The sequence below is a fragment of the Myotis daubentonii genome, chromosome 16 (genome assembly GCF_963259705.1).
Source record: "Myotis daubentonii chromosome 16, mMyoDau2.1, whole genome shotgun sequence".
NCBI lineage: Eukaryota > Metazoa > Chordata > Mammalia > Chiroptera > Vespertilionidae > Myotis > Myotis daubentonii.
In genome coordinates this window covers 42444578-42463873 of record NC_081855.1, presented here as the reverse complement: position 1 = coordinate 42463873, position 19296 = coordinate 42444578, and the positions used below count along the sequence as shown (strand labels likewise).

At 48.0% G+C, this 19296-nt stretch overlaps 3 protein-coding genes across 8 annotated transcripts in view; 1 reads left to right on the top strand and 2 right to left on the bottom strand.

Moving 5' to 3' along the window:
• Window positions 1–73: 73 nt before the first annotated feature.
• On the bottom strand, window positions 74–7178 carry TMEM106A (transmembrane protein 106A). The gene is made up of 8 exons (XM_059670293.1): window positions 7059–7178; window positions 5379–5578; window positions 4811–4874; window positions 3268–3421; window positions 2666–2806; window positions 2512–2555; window positions 1900–1953; window positions 74–1544 (listed from the first exon to the last, which is right to left on the bottom strand). The coding sequence occupies exons 2-8, from the start codon at window positions 5557–5559 to the stop codon at window positions 1424–1426; spliced, it is 759 nt and encodes a 252-aa protein (XP_059526276.1). The 5' UTR covers window positions 5560–5578; window positions 7059–7178; the 3' UTR covers window positions 74–1423.
• Window positions 7179–7648: 470 nt separating this feature from the next.
• The window catches only part of NBR1 (NBR1 autophagy cargo receptor), a 29119-nt gene continuing 17471 nt past the window's right edge, over window positions 7649–19296 (bottom strand). For 4 of the 5 annotated variants that reach the window (XM_059670283.1, XM_059670287.1, XM_059670286.1 and 1 more), the window contains 7 exons: window positions 18881–18991; window positions 17997–18161; window positions 15802–16234; window positions 14759–14853; window positions 13792–13849; window positions 12966–13074; window positions 7649–9826 (listed from right to left, as the gene is read on the bottom strand). In XM_059670283.1, coding sequence (XP_059526266.1) covers window positions 9653–9826; window positions 12966–13074; window positions 13792–13849; window positions 14759–14853; window positions 15802–16234; window positions 17997–18161; window positions 18881–18991 — 1145 coding nt within the window. In that variant the 3' untranslated portion in view covers window positions 7649–9652. The remainder of the gene's footprint in view (window positions 9827–12965; window positions 13075–13791; window positions 13850–14758; window positions 14854–15801; window positions 16235–17996; window positions 18162–18880; window positions 18992–19296) is intronic. The other variant, XR_009449245.1, reaches the window with a different exon arrangement.
• BRCA1 (BRCA1 DNA repair associated) overlaps window positions 14774–19296 on the top strand; it is a 79461-nt gene continuing 74938 nt past the window's right edge. For both annotated transcript variants that reach the window (XM_059670282.1, XM_059670280.1), the window contains exon 1: window positions 14774–14877. The gene's annotated coding sequence lies outside the window, so the exon portion shown is untranslated. The remainder of the gene's footprint in view (window positions 14878–19296) is intronic.

Here is a 19296-nt window from a genome sequence, read left to right as displayed (position 1 = left end):
TGGCACTCCTGGGACATCAACACCAGGCTGAGATGGGGCATGTCCACCAGCTCCCTTCCCGCTCACAGGAGACTTCTTTTTTAAACATTAAGTATAGTTTATTGACTACAATATAAATTCTTTACATTTGGCAACCTACACACAGAAGAAGCTCTAGCCTGGCCTTCCTGGACTCCCCCACTCTTGCCAGCACCACTTTGACCCGTTACCCAGACATGAAAATGTGGAGACAGCACAACCCTCTTCCTCCCTCTTGTTCCCCCAGAACCAGGCACCAGGTTCTGTCACCAGTCCCCCTCTCCACCCATCCTCCTTCAAGTTCAGCTTCCCCACCACCCAAGCCCATCTCTCTGCCCGCCTGATAAAAACCATAGTCACCTTTAGTGAGCAAACACCACTTCTGCTCACGAAAGAAGGAAACCGCCTCCACGTGGAGCCCAGGGGGACCTGGAGGACTTAGCTTCATCTGAGTGACAGCAAAGACCAGTCCCTACTGATGTGCTGTCTCTACCGTCAATGCCCAAAGGAAAGCAGAGGCCTCTGGGAGGTGGGCCCTGGAGTGGCAGAGCCCAGCAGCCTGGCCTGCCTGTGTCCTCGCCCAGGCTCAGGGTTATGGGCTCGCCACCCGCCAGGAGCTCTCCTTCAATAAATAAACATCTGTTAAAATGACCCTGGCTTTGTCTGTCCCCCCTCCCCCCCCCCCCCATCCCAATGGGTGCCAGGTGCCTCCCTCCCCTCCCCTGCTACTTGAAGTTGCTCCTGCTCTGAAGAGAATAATAAACTGTCTCACGGGGGAGAAGCTGGAGCTGTCTTCCTGGGAACCAGGACAGTCTGTAACCAGGAAGGATGCAGAGCCTCGGCCAACCCAGCTGTCAGACGGGCAGGGGACAAGTTCCCAGGAGCAAAGTCGATCATCACCATCACTTTGTCACACAACCCAAACAGGGAGGCACAGGCGAGCATCTGTGTTCTGCAAAAGACCCTGGAGACCGCACTGCATGCCCCCCAAGTCGCTTTCCCAGCACTCGGTGGAGAACCTGAAAAGATGCATGTCTTTAACGCTGGATACGACGCTTTCTCACATTCAGGCAGGAGGAAGGCCAGACCTGAGGAGCTGGGCAGCTAAGGTGCTCAGAACAGAAAGGGCAGGGGCCACTCCTGGGACTCTAACTCCAAGGAAACACCACGTCAGACTTCCCTCAAGCCAGACCCAGGGGAGGACCTGGTGGCAGCCCCGAGGAGAACCCGGCTTCCGTGCCTGTGGGGATCGGAGCGCTTCCTGTGTGTGGGTGGGGTGGGAGGGTATGATAAAGCAGGGCTTTTCCTTTGGCCAAGTCACCACAGTCCATCCTTGGGCCCCACGGAGCTGTGAGAGATACAGACCAGGCTGGCAGGTGCCTAGAGTTTGGGGACAGCAGACAGGTCACGGCAGGTGAGGGACCAGCAAGTGGGGCCCTGATGTGTTTTCCCGGCAGTCCACGTACTCATAGCTCTGAAAGACTTTCTGCTCTGAATGGCTCAAGCAGATATAGGTCACGGTGCCCCTGGAGAGGAAGCAGGCTTTGCTGTTATGTCTGGGAGGAAGAGGAAAGCTCTGGCCGTGGCCTGCTGTCTGGGGGGTGGGGGGGATTGGGGGTTGGCTCCCTCAGATCCCACCCTCCTTTCTTTTGTTCCCCACTCTGCTAAGGCATCTGAGGTTGCTGCCTCACCTGTGTTCCAGACAGCTCTGTGGCCGTCACACTAGAAGCTTAGGAGCAAGGTGGGACCTAGAGTAGGGGCTGGACCTGCTCTTCCCAAGAACTAACAGATTCATGGGGTCACCTTGGTAACTCTCCTCTCACAAGGTGAGGCTGAGGAGAGACTGGAGTCAGAAGTGGGAGAGGTCCAAGCCCTACTTACTGGATGTGCAAAAGCACATGGTGGACTTTGATTTTCAGCCAGCTACAGATTTTGCTGAGAAAGAGAGAGAGAGAGAGAGAGAGACAGACAGACAGACATTGGGTCATGTTTCACATTGAGTGGCCATCAGAAGGCTTAAAGACCTGCAAGTCCCAGCCTTGTCACCTTCTAGGCCCCTTTCCCTCAGGGGCCCCAAATGCCAGGCCCCCTCCCCCACCCTCCCCAACACACACACTCCCTCTGACTAAGGAGTATGTCATCCTCATTGCAACATCACTCTACCAATCCCAACTGGCTTGGCCCAGGCACATGCTGGCCCCTCCCTCACCAGAAAATGACATTCATCCTCAGCAATTCAGGCTAAAGAGCCCCAGGTCACATATTGTAAGGATTAACCAAATGCTAGCCTGTTCCTCATTCCAATCTAGTTCTAAACAGGAAGAGAGGCTGGGGACCCTGAACACTTCCTTGCACATTGCAGCCTCAGCCATGAGTACAGGCCAAAGGCTGGCTGCAGGGTTTTCGCTAAGCAATCAGAAAGCCTGGTGGGGATTAAAACCAGGTTTCCAAACAGAAAAGAGGTGGAGGGAGAAGAGATCAAGGGATACTCACTATGTGTTTTCATCCAAGATCCTGTTGGCTACTGCATAAAAAATCTGTCAACCAAATGGCATAGGGTTAGCCCCAACTCCAGCCGTCACCCGCTTCCCACCACCTCACCCATCCACACCACTGTGGGCAGGGCTGGCCAGGGCGAGGGAGACACCTGTTTACTAGCCAAAGGGCCGATGTGGAGGAGGAGGCTATTGGAGACCTGCCCCACCACGACGGACAGGTGCAGCACCTCAATGGTTAGCTGGGTCACAGTGATGGGGTAGTAGTTGCTATTGGAGATGTTCAAGATATTCTGGGGAGGAAGACAAGGAAAGGGAGGGGTGAGTGTGGCCAACCTTGGAAAGGAGAAGTCAAACAGTTTCAAAACCCCAGCCTGACTGAGCCCCACCCCCATATGGACCTTAGCTGCTGAGGACCAGTGCCAGGAGCCCCTCTTGGGGGCTCTTAATGGTGAGGCGTCACTTTAACTAAAACATTAAGCTGGCTCAGGATCCAGTCCCACCCTGCCCACCCAGGGAGCCGCAGGCACGCCACTCCCATTACACGCTGTGATTTATTTCTTGGGCCCTGATTCTGACCCTTCACTGTGGAGAGACCCAATCCTACACAATCTGGGGTTCAGGGTGGCCCCTGCTTCTCCCCAGGTTTCTAACACTCTCTGGGTGCCCAGGATCACAACACTGGGCAAGGGCTACAGAGGAGTACTGCTGGGAAGGTGGGGGTCAGAGCCCAGAGGCACAGGCACCCACCCACCGTTATGTTGATGTAGACAGTCTCGTCCAAGGCCACAGTGGAGGAGGAGTTGAGGCCTGCAGGCTGCGTGTCGATGGACCGGGGAAACAGGAAAAAGATGGTGAGGGAGGAGGTCACCAGGCAGATGAGCACTGCCAGGAACACGAAGAGCTCCCTGTGGGAAAGTAGGGCCCAGGGGAGGGGAGTGGAGAAGTCTGAACCTCAAGGAAACTGAGGCGCTCCTCTCCACATGCAAGGCTCTCCTCTGCATCCTGCCCCCCCCCCGCCGGCCATGTAGCCCCCTGGATGTGGAGGGCCAGCCTACACTCCAATGTGGCCCTGAGCAAGTAGGAGCACAGGACCAGGTGGCAGACAGCTTGGCTTCCATTACTAGCTCTCTGGTCCAGTGCCTCTGAGCAACCCTAAGCCTCAGTTTTCTTGCTTGTAAAATGGAGATAACTGTACTTACCTCATAGAATTTGATATACGCTAATGCGTGAAAAGCACCAATCCCAGGCCCTGCCACATAGCTAAAGCCCCTATTACCACTGGGAAAAGCCAGTCCACATGAATTCTGGGAGTTCTGAATATTCAGAACAGGACATCATCTGTCATTTAATTTAAAATTGAGATGGGCATTAAAGGGATAGCACCTTGTAAATGTCTCATGAGCGGCACTGTTAGATTTAGATGCTGGTGCAGTGGTGGGGAGGGCGGGGTGCTGGCTCCCAGGCTGAAGCTGAGAACTGTGGGAGGGCACTGCAGGGATCCTGTCAAACAGACCCAGATGATCATCAGGGTCGCGACACCCCCAACCCCGGCCTAGAGAGACTCAGGGTTGCCTCTAACGCTCTGAAGTGTCTCCGAACAGGGAGCAGCTGGCGCTCCATCTCTACTGGGAAGAGAACACGTATGTCTGAGCTGCCACAGCGGGGAAGCTCTTAGGAAAAATAACTTCCCCAGACCAGCTGCAGCCAGGACCACCTCCCTCCCTCCTGGAAGGACTTGCAGAGCCAAGAGGTCCTCTGTTTTCAAAAGGGAGCCATGGCCCAGCCGGTGTGGCTCAGTAATTGAGCGTCAACCCATGAACCAGGAGGACACGGTTTGATTTCAGTCAGGGCCCGTGCCCGGATTGCAGGCTCGATCCCCAGTGTGGGGCATGCAGGAGGCAGCCAATCAATGATTCTCATCATCGATGTCTCTATCCTTCTCTCCCTTCCTCTGAAATAAAAACATTAAAAAAAAAAAGCAGTTGAAGAAAGAACAAAGCAAACACTAGATGAATTTGTCAAAATTTAATGTTAAAAAGTGGGCGGGGGGCATGTGTCTTGGAGGCAGTGATGCTCAGAAGGACACCAAGTGGCTTTAAGTAGCTATGCCCTGGGTTTCCGGAATCAGGAAAATCCTCAGAAACGGGGCTAGTACATATGAGCCCAGTGAGGCTCAGGTGTTTGGGGGGGGAGAATCAATGGAGAAAAATCTGGGGGAGGCAGAACGGGGTAGACAAAGAGGAACAGCCCCAGGGAGCCGCCTGTGGAGCTGAGAGGTAGGAAGAGGAGCTTACGTGTGCCTGGGCTTCAGCCTCTGGTCCCCATAGGGGATGAGGGCCACCAGCTGCTTCTCCAGTTCTGTAGAGAGAACGTGAGAGGGAGGGCCAAGAGGTGTCCATGACGAATGTTTCCTGTGCCAGTCTGCCAGAAGCACCCCTCCACCGCCCAAAGCAACGTCAGAAGCATGCCACCTCGGCCCCCCAGCAGAACTGGGAGCACTGGGCTATGTTCTCAAGTTGGTCATCGCTAGAATGAAAGTGAGATTTTCATAAACAGATGTGAAGAATCTCTGGCATTTCTTCCTCAGAGCCTAGCTTCTTTGGAGAAGCCATTGGTAACTTCCTGAATCCTAGGGCACACTGTAGCTAAGGGAGCGGAGAGGCTGGGAACCCCAGGGGCTGGGGAGCACAACCAGGGCAGGAGGGGTTAGCATCTCCCTGGCCAGCCCTACACTGGGGGACCAAGAGCTGGGAGACCCAACCCCATTCAAGGATAGCCTCAGAGGCACCTGGCCACGGGCCAGCTGACCGCCAAGAGCTTTTCCTGGATTGCAGGCTATTTCCAGAGCCTTGAGCCACTCACCTCGAGGGATCTCCTTATTGCCCTGGCAGGTGGGACAAGTCACAAAGCTGGTATTAGCAGCCCTTTCACAAGGGGCAGAGGAAGAAAAATACTCGCTGCTACCGTGGCTGGCTGAATCACGGGGTAGGATCGACCTGTTTTCGTCCTCCTGAGAGCCCAGCTGGGAGAACGTCTCACCCATCGTGTAGGGGGCTTTTTCACTAATGAGAAAAGAACAAAGCTCGGTGCTAGCTTGTTCGCACTGATGCTGAATGTCAATTTGGTTTTAGGTTCTCAAGACTGGCCAGGAGTCCCACCACAATTTCAGCAAATTCAAGCCTAAGCTAGCTAGGGAATGGAAAATGGAGCCGTTATACTGCACTCTCAGGTCAGAAATCTCAATGCATTTCCAACTTCTTTCATTACTGTAGGCGCACTCAATCTGCCCACAAGAGGGAAAAGAGGAAGTTATTTCACTTAAAGCAGCGGTTCTCAACCTGGGGGTCGAACGACCCTTTCACAGGGGTCGCCTAAGACCATCAGAAAACACATGTATAAGTACATATTGTTTTTGTGATTAATCACTATGCTTTAATTATGTTCAATTTGTAACAATGAAAATACATCCTGCCTATCAGATATTTACATGACGATTTATAACAATAGCAAAATTACAGTTATGAAGTAGCAACAAAAATAATTTTATGGTTGGGGGTCACTACAACATGAGGAACTGTATTAAAGGGTCGCGGCATTAGGAAGGTTGAGAACCACTGACTTAAAGGGACTTCCATAAGTGAACAGAAGATCATGTATCTTTTCCTGGGAAAAGTTGCTGAGCAGGCATTCACTTCAGGGGAAGTAAGTTGGGTAGGGCAGGGGAGAGCAGTCATAGAGCCCCTTCTTTCTGCAAGGTGACTCTAAACACGATTACTCTCAAGAGGATTCCAGAGCACCTGGGCAGATATGCCTGCGGTCTCCCAGCCGGGGGTGGAAGGAAAGCTTCCATGCCTGGGCAGGTGCAGCCTTTAATGAGGCAGGGATTCTTTGCAATAAGAGAAAGGAGGCTAGACTGGTCACAGGTGGGGCTCAGACCCCTAACATAACCTGGAAGGGAGCATGAACGTCTTCCTCACTGCCTTCTGAGGTCTTTTCAGGGAGGGTGCCCGGGGCGGGTAGCAGCAACGTCCGCATCTGTCCTTCACTAGGAAAGGCCAAGGCTAACTCCAGGTCCTGGCCCCCAAACTCGAGAGTGGTGGCAGAATGAGCGGGCAAGGCGAGCCGCACGGACCTTCCTGGGCCGAATAACGGGGCCTCTCCTGGTTCAAAGCGCAGATCCGGGCTCCTCTCAGCTGCAAGAAGAGATTTGGGGTTGCGTCCATGGGGAAGAGGGCCTGCAGGGCAGGGTCGTCCAGGAGCCGCGGCTGGGGCCGGCCAGGCAACTGGGCCCCTTCGGCAGAGTCCTGGGGACCCAGTGCACCGCGCTGGAGGAGGTGGGGAGCGGCGACCTGCCACCCCGAGAGCCAAGCTGCTCCCCGCCCTACTCCGGGGAGGGCCATCGGCGGGTGGGGAGCAGACGGAGAGGCTGGGATTTCATTGAGAAGGTGTTTCACGTCCCACCGGACACCCGCAGAGGCCTCTAGCCGCCAATGCCTGGCCCTTTCCTCCCAAAGAGAAAGAAGGGTCCCGTGAGCGCCTTACCCGCGGTTACTCGACAGAAACGGCTGCGAGCGGAATAGAAAGTGCGGGAGCCGGGGACCCGCCCCAGCTTTGACTCGGGGCCTCGGGAAGCCCCGCCCCCGCCCCTTCCGCCCGCTCCCGGCAGGGCCCGCCCCTCCGACCCGGCGGCCAGAGATGCTCGAGTCACTCAGGCCCCGGCGCTGCTTCCAGAAGGACAGCCAGTCCAGGTCGGTTTTTCAAATTACCTTTATTTCACCATTTTTTCAGCAGTTATGTACAAGTACAACGGGGCGGACCACCGCACCCCAGGGCCCGACAGTACGACTCAGGATCAAGGCGGTCCCGCCCTACATCCACCCCATTGATTACGCGCACCCTGCCGCTCAGCCTCTACCCAGAAGCCGGATAAAAACGCTTCCAATAATGAACAGCCTGGCTGGCCTGCAGTCTGAACCCTGGCTTATTAATTAGCATTCGAGAGTTATACTGTAAATAAACATCATCATGTTAAAGTCATTCATTATAGCACCAACCAGGTTAAATACTGTTTCACCATCCTTCCCCCTTTCGGGCTGGTGAGATTCTTTTTAAGTCATTTTCGTGACTATATCTTTTAGTGTTTTGTTTTTTTTTTTGGTAACCTCTTTCTTCACCAACTGTACCCAAGACTTGCGAGAATAAACAAGCCACCTTTTCTGTCAGAGAACAGTTTATAGACAGCCCCACGTTGGGCTGCGTGACTGGCAGGCCCCATGTTGGCCATGTGGCTTGCAGCTCCCCTGGGGCCGCATCTTGAACCCCAAAAGCCAACCCCTCCCTTTGAATTAGCTAATTGTAATGGCTGTGTGCCAGAGCTCCAGTCAAGAGGTCAGGGGTTATAAAGCCAAGCAGACCACCTGCTCGTGGGCACATGCTTCCAGACCAGGCGTGCACACCCTCTGGTAGAAGTAAAGGGATTTGCCTTGCTGCCTGGCTCCCGAGTATGTTTGGGTTCTACCAGGACCCACAGTGTGGGGGCTCGCCTTATTTCTCACAGACGCTCTTCTGCAAACAAAGGGATGGCCTGCACCCACGGAAGCAAGCTCTTCTCCACTCATCCTGGGCCAAAAACGTTCAGTGTTTGTCCCCATCCAAGTTTTGCAAAACACCAGCCTCTCTTTTCTGTTCTAGACTCTAGGGCTCGGTACCCTTGAATAGATTCCAAACCTCCAGAAGTCATCAGGATCTCCTATGCCTCACACATACTCATTTGCCCACCCTTGAACTTTGCCAAGATTAACACAGGAGCCTGCTTTTCACTTTTCCTATTTCTATCTCCCCACCCAACTACTGTACATAAAATCTGCCCTGACATAGAAAAAAGGTAAAGTTAAATTTTCCTTCCCTTTAATAGAAGAGTTTTTTCCTTCCTCTATAGCAGGGGTGGGGAAGGTCCAGCCCTCTGGCCGTATAAGGCCCGGGAAATCATTGGGTCTGGCCCTGCCAAGGCAGTAGGGGTGAGTTGATTAAATGTTTGACCAAGTATAGCAGGCTAATTTTTAAGCTGATAATTTTGTATGACCCGAGAATGATGTTATAAATATCCAAATGGCCCTTGGCAGAAAAAGGGTCCCCACCCCTGCTCTATAGGATTAGCAAAATATTTCACACTACCTAATTTTTTCTCCCTTAAATAAAAGAAAAATGTATGTAAAATTACAATAGACACTGCTGAAAAGGGGCTGGTGGTTTAATCAGCACACTCCCCTCTCCTTTCACTGAAGTGTAGAAACCCAGAAGGCAGATATTCTTAAATTCATCAATGGGCTCTTTAAAAAACAACATGCCAATTACTAAGTCTTGCAGGAAATTACTTTCTCTTTGAGAAAGGAACAGTAACATTCCTATCATGCTCTGGGTATCAGTTTAATACCACATAGCTAAGCCTTGGGATAGGATAGAGAAATTATAAGTAATTCTTGAAAACAACTTTCAAAGTTAATTTCTTTTCGTTCTCTCTTTTTTAAAAATATATTTTTATTCATTTCAGAGAGGAAGGGAGAGGGAGAGAAACATCAATGATTAGAATCATTGATTGGCTGCCTCTTGCATGCCCCCTACTGGGGCTCGAGCCCGCAACCTGGGCATGTGCCCTTGACTGGAATCGAAACTGGGACCCTTCAGTCTGTCGGCCGACACTCTTATTCATTGAGCCAAACCAGCTAGGGCTCAGGGTTAATTTCTTTTAAAAATTGACAATTAATAACATATAACCCCATACAAACATCTGCATTAACCAAGAAAAATACTCAACTTCAATACAAGCAAGAGAAAAATGGTATAAGAAGTTCAAGTTATACTCTCCAACGCACTAAAATGGAGAAAGGAGTTTTATCCAAATCAACTGAAAAGCTGTCTTTCTACTATTCATTCAATGTTTAAAGTGAAAATTTACGTCTGGTCTTTGATTTGCTCCAAAAAATAATGTAATACAGGTATTGTCTTGACAATCCAATCATGGGCTCTATACATATTCATCAGATTAAAAAATAAGCAAGGGCTTCTGCCCCACACCCCAATGACAATAGAGATCATCTCTGAGCAGCAGGCAAAGTTATTTAATACATGGTCACTTCTCAATAGCGGTGGCTGTACCAGTCGTTGTTGTTGACCTGAAGAAGTTCTGTCACAACCTGCAGGATGTTGTAATTGTGTTTCTTCAGCAGCCTCAGGTTCAGCTGCCTGTCACAGAATCCCATTTCAAAGAGATGGGCCATCAGGGCTGCTGTCTGATCTTCCGAAACTATTGGCTGTGTAGTCAAGAAAAGCAGAACATTTTCTGTATAATTTACATGTTATCTCTCAAGTCATATTAATCTTTCCAGATTTATTAAAAATACCAGGTAGGTAGATGCAAGGGTATGACACTCCTGTCCACCTGATACTAATGGGTCATCTGAGAGGGTAATGGGAAGGCCCCGTGTTGGATTAGGCATGGTTTGTTCTTAGAGCCAGGAGGAGATGCGTCAGAGGGGACTTTCAGGAGAAAGCATTCTTTGGCCAGATGAAGGAAAAGATGCAAACTCTGAAAGCCCTATGAAAATAAAGGTACTTGTGAGGATGGGACAAGTATAAGCAAGAGATGAGAGTGTTACTGGAAGTTAGTATGGGAAATTTAGTCAGATGCAAAAGAGCTGCACAAAAAACTGCCTGGAAAATTATATCCTAGGTCCATGGTCGGCAAACCGCAGTTCGTGAGCCACATGCGGCTCTTTGGCCCCTTGAGTGTGGCTCTTCCACAAAATACCACGTGTGGGTGCGCACGTACAGTGCGACTGAAACTTTGTGGCCCATGTGCAGAAGTCGGTATTTTGTGGAAGAGCCACGCTCAAGGGGCCAAAGAGTCGCATGTGGCTCGCGAGCTGCGGTTTGCCAACCACTGTCCCAGGTGATATTTTAGGGCAGTGGTTCTCAACCTTGGCTGCACATTAGAATCACCTGGGAATCTTGTTAAAATCCAAATTTCTGGGCCTCATCCTCTGGAAATTCTACTTCTTTGTTAGTAATGTGGCCTCACCCCAAAACAAAGAAACAGGATTTCCGGAGGATGAGGCCCAGAAATCAGGATTTTAAAAAGATTCCCAGGTGATTCTAATGTGCAGCCAAGGTTGCGAACCACTGTTTTAGGGTTTTCTTTCTTTCTTTCTTTTTTTTTTTTTAAAGAACAGAAGTGATCCAGGTAAGAGGGGGCTAACATTCATTTACTCCCTTTTGGGGCAAAATTCTATGGTGGACACAACCTTCTTAAATCCTCCTAACACTTGGAATACCCTGACCCTTACTGTGTTGAGTACCAATTTCCTTATTTATGAAAATGGAATATAGAATACATCCTATTTTGCAGCATTGAAAGGATTAAGGTGAGAAAGTATGTACATGTGTTGAGCGTATATTCTGCCGTTTCCCTCTACACCTAATTCCACTGTTCCCTTCGTCCCTCTTCTTTCATTTCAGAATTATCCATCCTTTTTTGCCAAGTTAATCCTTCCACGTGTACTTTGTATCTCATTAACTATCACTACCTCAGCAACCCTTTTCTATTATCCTCCCTCATCTTGACTATTAATCTCCTTTGCTACTAGCTAGCCCATCTTTAAAAATGTTTCCCTGACTTAAGTATCCTAGTTTTTACTCTCGTTTTCCCTTGGTAATCCAGCTATTTTGAAAGTAAGGCATTGCACTATCAACGTCCTTTCCACCTGTTCACATTTCTCTGCCACATTTGAAGCTGCTGGCCAGGTCTTCCTCAAGCTCTAGCACAGAACTCCCTCATTTGCCTCCGAGTTCTCAGTTTTCTCTTTGAAGGGGCCCTCCTTCTTTCCATGATCTTTAAAGGCTGCTTCTTGCTTTCCTGTCTTCCTGGAAAATCTGATCCAATCACATGGCTCTTGCTACAACCTATATACAAATGACTATCTCCAGGCCAAATCTCTCCCCTAAGTCAGGTGTACATTCTCAACTGCACTCTGGATAACTTTACCTGAATGTGCCTCAAATTCAGCACTACCTAGACTGATCCAATTTTCTTCTCCTTTTGCTCAAATATATTCTTCCTGCATATCCTTTTTAAAAAAAATATATATTTTATTGATTTTTACAGAGAGGAAGGGAGAGGGATAGTTAAAAACATCGATGAGAGAGAAACATCGATCAGCTGCCTCCTGCACGCAACCCAGGTACATGCCCTTGACTGGTATCGAACCTGGGACACTTCTCTGGTCCACTGCCGGCGCTCTATCCACTGAGCCAAACCAGTTACGGCCGCATATCCTCTCTTAATGAATGGTACTATTTATTGCCTAAGTCGGAAACTTTGGGTTTATCCATGACTTCTAGCCATTTAATCATAGTCTCCAAGTTCTGCCATTTCTCTGTATTTCTCTCCTACCCTTCTCTCCTACCATATGGATTCTCAAATGGTTTTCCCAGCTCCACTAGCCTCCACAACAGAGTGATCTTTCTAAGAACAAATCTCATCATGTTATAGACAAATCGGATCAGGTTAATGACTTCCCTGAAGCTCTTCAATGGCTCCTCCCCCTAGTGTTGAAATAAACTTCAAACCACGTAACACAGCATTGTGCTTGCGTAGCAAAGGTCTTATTTTTCTCAGCCCAAATTCACCTTCCAGACTCATACTTCCAAGTCCTTTTACTGGTTACTCTCTGTCTACAATGCCCTTCCTATAGCTGTCTCTCCTGGCAAACACTTATTTTGTCCTTTAGAACTTAGTTCAGGCCTCACTGACCAGGAAGCCATCCCTGGCTCCACCCAGGAACCTACCCTAGGCTGAGGTGTTCCATCTGTCAAGAACATCGACGCAGTATCTGACACTCTACAGTAAATGTCTGTTTACCTCACTTGTTTCCCACTGTCTATGGGCAGCACTGGGGTCTTATCTGGTAGCACCGGCGCTGGGCACTCGGATGAGCTCCCCACACATAGTTCCTCAAAAAACATTAGGTGTTTTTCCTTTCCTCCCTTAAGAAACTTGACCAAAGTCATACAGCTAGAACAGGGGTTGGCAAACTTTTTGACTCGAGGGCCACAATGGGTTGTTAAACTGGACCGGAGGGCCAGAACAAAAGCATGGATGGAGTGTTTGTGTGAACTAATATAAATTCAAAGTAAACATCATTACATAAAAGGGTACGGTCTTTTTTTTTTTTTTTTTTTTTTAGTTTTATTCATTTCAAACTGGCCGGATCCGGCCCGCGGGCCGTAGTTTGCCCACGGCTGGGCTAGAAAGTGGTGGAATTGGGTGTTAACCAAAAGACAAAACCTAAAGCTTGCTTACGCTTCCTACAATGCCATGCACTCTCCAACCCAGATGACATAGTTTTCATTGATGACTTGGGCTTGGTTCAGGAAAATAAATAATGCACTCACCTGTGCAGTGACTGGTGGTCCAGCAAACAAGGCCTTGTACGCAGAAGCAGCAACTGACAAAGCCCCCTTCATCAGTCCCCCGGCAATGCTGCTCCCATGGTGGTGGTGCCTGTGGAAGAAAGCTAAATTATCTCCCTAAAAAACACAAACCATTATCTTCCTACAAGATAATCTAAGTTCTAATCCTTATATGCAAATGAAATTTCCTTGAGAAAAAAAGAAAAGTTGTAAAAAAAAGAGTAAGTTTTCCTTACTCTATCAATTTTATAGCTCTACATCTTGGTTTGATGTAGGGCCCAGCTCTACTGTTACATGGTATGGGCACTGCAGAAAACACACCACGCTGATTAGCATGCCAGCTTTCAGTCCCAGCTGAAAAGTAATGTGGTCAAGGACATTGTGGGGTATTGGCAGTGACTGCTCAATCACCTCAGAGGAGACACCTCCCAAAGGAAATGTGATTTTTTTCTGGACACTGTTGGGAGGAGCCCGCCTTGACAATGCTGAGATGACTAGGAGCAGAGAGGCAGGTGTGTCTAGTTACTAAGATGCACAGTGGGCTTGACCTTCCTGCCTTCTCCTCTGGAACTAAGGGTGAGTTGTACTTGAGGACATCCTTTCTGGTATGGAATGTGAACCCTCTTAAACATCAATTTTAACCCTTTGTTCAGTGTTGCTCACAAGTTCTAGAAATAAGAACAAGGAGGAACGGTGGCTCTCCTCTGCTCTGTGGACTGGCATATGCTCCGAGAAGGCTTGTTTAAGCAGAAGCAACACTAGGATATCCACCTGCTTCTGAGGAAGAGGCTGCACAAGGTCCAGTTACCTTGAGTGGTCATAGCTCTTCTGTCTGCTGTTTACAAGTCCTGATGAGCCTCTGGGCTCTAAAAGCAAAAGAGCTATTGGTTAGATGCAGCATCCATACGTGCCTGGTGTTTCCTACCTCAGAGCAAGGCTATTATTGAGGCAGGTGGCAATCTGATCACAGTGTGTAAAGCCTTTTCTTCTCTTTTAATATTTGGGAAAATTTCCAGGTGGCTTAAGGGCTAAGAAGAAACTGTCCAGAATGCATTGCAAGGTGACTGTTTATTAAATCAGAAGAAGTGATTCTATAACCCTATCACACTGGTTTATTAGTTCTTTTTTTTTTTTTAATTTTTTTTTTAAAATATATTTTATTGATTTTTCACAGAGAGGAAGGGAGAGAGACAGAGAGTCAGAAACATCGATGAGAGAGAAACATCGACCAGCCGCCTCCTGCACATCTCCCACTAGGGATGTGCCCGCAACCCAGGTACATGCCCTTGACCGGAATCGAACCCAGGACCCTTCAGTCCGCAGGCCGATGCTCTATCCACTGAGCCAAACTGGCTTCGGCAGGTTTATTAGTTCTTAAGTACTTTTAGGTTTTGTTTTTTCAGGAAGAGTAGGAAGTGACTTTTGAGGGTCTACTCAGAAGTTCAAGGTGCTATTTTCCTTATTTTGAAGATAAGGAAACAGACCTGCAGGTGTTATAAACCTGCCAAACCACGGAAAGGTCACACAGTGAGGAAACGTGGAGCTGGGGCTAGAACCTAAGCCTGTGTTCTTTCAAGTACAGCACAATGCCGACCTCTATGAGGTCTCATTTAATAAATATTAAGCTGGAGAATAGGAAAGGGAGGCACACAGAAAGGGTGAAAGGGCAAATTTCTAGAAACTGCCAAGCATCACAAAGACCGAGTGCCTATTTATGCCTGGTTTCCATTAGAAAAGAACATGGAAAAAGAAATAGAGCTCAGACTGGTCATTACCTCCTCTGATCTGATCAGGGACTGAAGAAACTTCTGGTATGGTAACCGGTAAATCCACTCCTGGGGAGCCATGATGCTGTGCACAAGGCAGGCTCCTTCAGAAAGACACAACATGGAAAGTAAGTTGAAAAGGCACCTGTGGTAACGGTGGGGAAACAGTACACAAAGCACAGCAGTGCCAAATTCTCTACAGAAGCTTCACATTTCTGATCCAGATCACATGTCTGAATTTAGGGATCAGGTGAGAAGGGCTCATTCTCCTTCTGGTTTTCCTCTTCAGCCACAGTTAAGCTAGAAAGACTGGCTTCAGTTTAGTCACTTTCCCCTATATCAGTGGCTGGCAAACTGCGGCTCGCGAGCCACATGCGGCTCTTTGGCCCCTTGAGTGTGGCCATGAAGTTTCAATCGCACTGTATGTGCGCGCCCGCAAGTGGTATTTTGTGGAAGAGCCACACTCAAGGGGCCGCAGTTTGCTGACCACTGCCCTATATCAACTGGTGCTGATAAAGGGAAATGTCTAGCTCCCTGGGAGAATGGTTTAAATTATAGTCCAGGCTCTACGTAGACATTTTCTATCCTATGAGAGAGCAATGACACAGGTAGAACCCAGTAGAGAATTAAAATAACTTCTCTCTAGTAGTTTCATATTATACTCTTTCCTTAACAGATTAAAGTTCCTAATTATACTTTGTTGGGTTAATATGAGAATTAGTTTCTGCTGCCTTTGCCCACGAGTCAACAGAACAGGGAGAGAAGGTCCGGGATGTTTGCGCTTAAAAACTGGCTCTCAGTGATTAAAACGTAAGTAGATGATGATACTCAGATATTTAAGGTTAACTAAAACAGGTATTTCTTTGAATCCAGAATCCACAAATACTGGGAAGTACGACTTTTATTCATCTAAAGTCAGACTTTACTATGGGAAATAGTCTCTTCCCATGCTCATACACACACATACAAAACAGGTTTTGAGATCAAGTTGATTCCTCTCTCTTTATTCCACCTTTGAAGAACAGCCCAGCTGAGGGGTGTGTGGATGGTACCTGGGCAGCCGTGGTGGAGGGCCCACCACCTCTGGGGTGAGTGGCACTGTATCCAGAGTCTGTGAGGTCATGAGGATGTCATTGATGCTGTACCCCTGCAGCTGGGTCTCCCCTCCAGGGGGTGCTTCCCCAGCCTCGACTGGTTCCTGCCCAGCCTCAATCCCAGGCTCGCCTTCAGCCCCTCGCTCCAGGCCTGGCTGTGAGAGGGCAGAGCTGTACATGGAGTCCCCCAGGGGGCGGCTGGTGTCAAAGCATTCAGGCAGGATGATGATGTAATCCTCTGAAGAAGCAGAGGACTGACTCTGAACTTCGTCTTTGAGCTCATCCTCCTCATCCTCTTCCTCCTCCTCCACAATAGCCTCTTCCTCAGAGATATGGACCATCTCCTCTCTCTCATCTCCAAGTGGTCCTTCCTCAGGTGAGGCAAATTTCACTGAAGGATGAAAACAACCAATTTTTAGGCATAAGCTGAAAGCAGCCCCTGGAGCTACCCTTACCTGGTAAAGCCTTGTGGGTCATGAGCTGCAATTATAAAAGCCAGAGGAGAGGGATGACCCAGGGAAGGGTTGTTGCTGGAATCGTATCATGGCCATGTTCTAAGTCTGAAGCCTAAGCAAAGCTGAATAAAACTGCAGCTCACAAAAATACGGTAGGCAGAAACATCCTCAGCTCTATGATTCTTAATATTTTTTTTAATCAATTTTTTACAAAGAGGAAGGGAGAGAGATAGAGAGTTAGAAATATCGATGAGAGAGAAACATCGATCAGCTGCCTCCTGCACACCTCCTACTGGGGATGTGCCCGTAACCAAGGTACATGCCCTTGACTGGAATTGAACCTGGGACCTTTCAGTCTGCAGGCCGAGCTCTATCCACTGAGCCAAACTGGTTAGGGCAGCTCTATGATTCTTAAAACTAGGAGGCTCCGTCCCTTTTCCTTTTCATGTAATGTTTAATATACTGAGACGGGTCAAAGCAAAATTGACATGCCAGTTTGCATTGCTATAAAGAGAGAAAATGTTAGGTGGTGAGTGTTGTAGGACTATATGCCTACTTTCCTCCCCCTCTTTGCAGAGTAATGAGTAGTCATGGTAGAAAATTGGCAAAACATGGCTGAGAAAAAAAGAGCACCTATAATCCTAGAGATAACTACTGAAAACTTTTTTTTTTTTAACTTTAGGGAGAGGGAGAAAGAGAAAAAAAACATTAATGTGAGAATAAGACATTAATTGGTTGCCTCTTGCACACCCTTTTGAGGGATCAAGCCTGAAACCCAGGCATATGCCCTGACCGGGAATTGAACTGGCAGCCTTTCTGTGCATGGAACAATGCCCAACCAACTGAGCCACACTGGCTAAGGCACTACAGTGAACATTTTGATGTTAAGTTCTTCCAGATTTTTAAGTTACGCATTTACGCACAAGCGTGTGTGCGCAAGTATTTTAAACAAAAGTAAAACAAATAATACTTAAAAGTTATAGGTCAAATTTCATTATAATAAACAAGAGATTTTCCCATATTATTTTGATGCACTAGAATTTGAATTTTTAGATAGTTCTTGAAATATGCAATACTGAAAACTAAAACCATTTCCCCTAAGAACAGGAACGAGACAGGGATGCCCACTTTCACCACTCTCGTTTGACATAGTACTGGAAGTACTAGCCATAGAAATCAGACAAGAAGAAATAAAAGGCATCCAAATTGGAAAAGATGAAACATGCAGTACTGGTTCTACCTATCTGATATCTAGAAATTTCTGTTACAGAGAAATTTATTATAACAGAATTTAAATTGGAGAAACTTAGTTCGGTGCTCCTGCTTCTCCCCACTATTTCCTGGACTGCTGCCCTTAGAGAAGAGAGACAATTCAGCTGCCAAATGGGGGTTTCTGCTAGGGAGGTCTGTCAATTTACAGGAAAACTCCCCACTGCAGAATCCAGGCAGCACTAGCTGCTGTTCCTCTGTAATTCTGCCCTGGGAAAGTATAGAAATGAGTTATGGTGGCTGCTTTGCTCCTGAAGCTAATTAAAAAGGCCAGGTACAGTATGTAGAGTCTAAAGAAACAAACATGATCCGAATTCTAACAAAGATCACCTTGCCTCCATTCTCAGTGAAGAGCACTTGTACCTATTCAGGTCTGACCATCACAATTCAGACACCACCCTCCTGTGTGGGGGAATTCAGGACACTCACTGTGCAGAGACTTCTGTCTGCAAGGTGGGTTGTGGTCTGGGGCAGCATCCAAGGTAAGAGATCGGATTACAGTCTCACACACGAACTGGGTCCCACTCAGGTCATCTTCTGCCTCCTCCACTGAAGTAATATTCTCAGCCCTCCTCTTTACTGATGCCGTGGAATCTGAAAGACATGAACCTTGTCTACACTTGGTGTTTAAAGCAGTGGTTCTCAACCTTCTGGCCCTTTTTTTTTTTTAATTTTTAAAAATATATTTTATTGATTTTTGACAGAGAGGAAGGGAGAGAGACAGAGAGCTAGAAACCTCGATGAGAGAGAAACATCGATCAGCTGCCTCCCGCACATCTCCTACTGGTGATATGCCCGCAACCAAGGTACATGCCCCTGACCGGAATCGAACCTGGGACCCCTCAGTCCGCAGGCCGATGCTCTATCCACTGAGCCAAACTGGTTTCGGCCTTCTGGCCCTTTAAATACAGTTCCTCATGTTGTGACCCAACCATAAAATTATTTTCGTTGCTACTTCATAACTGTAATGTTGCTACTGTTATGAATCGTAATGTAAATATCTGGTATGCAGGATGGTCTTAGGCGACCCCTGTGAAAGGTTCGTTTGACCGCCAAAGGGGTCGCGACCCACAGGTTGAGAACTGCTGGTTTAAAGTGTTAAGAACCTTTCTCCAGTCATGTACCCATGCTTGATACTACACAAAGGAATGGATACTATCTATTCCATGTCAACATGAGACTTAATATGAGATGCTACAGGAAAACAATTAATAAGCTAAGGTAGGATTAGTTGGGAGAAAGGGGGTACCTATAAAAACGGTGTGGTATGAAAGGGGAGGATGGAAATACTTTACAAATATTTAACCCCTTACCAGAGAGAGCTTTAAGTCCCGCCCCTTCACTCTCTTCCTGTATCTGCCCCAAGCCTGGCTTCTCTATTAAAGGGCTGTCATGTGGCAGAGGAGACATGCAGGGAGTCATATCTGGAGAAGGAAGACAGGAGAACCATCAATCAAGAAAAAGCATCACATCATCAATAGTCAGTGTCCAGAAGCAGCAGCTCATTGGCTTCTTGCTTCCTACAGGGCTAATATAAACTCAGGTACGCTTCAAGACCGTTTGTAAAGATTTCTCCAAACTATTAGGTACGTTAAGTGTCTCAGACAGATGAATCAATGCAGGAAGTATCATAAACAGTTGTCTGGTCCAGAAGGCAATGTGCAAGACAGAACCATGAATGTCAAGAACAAAGGGACACAAACATCTAGAGAAAAACGGAGATGAGGGT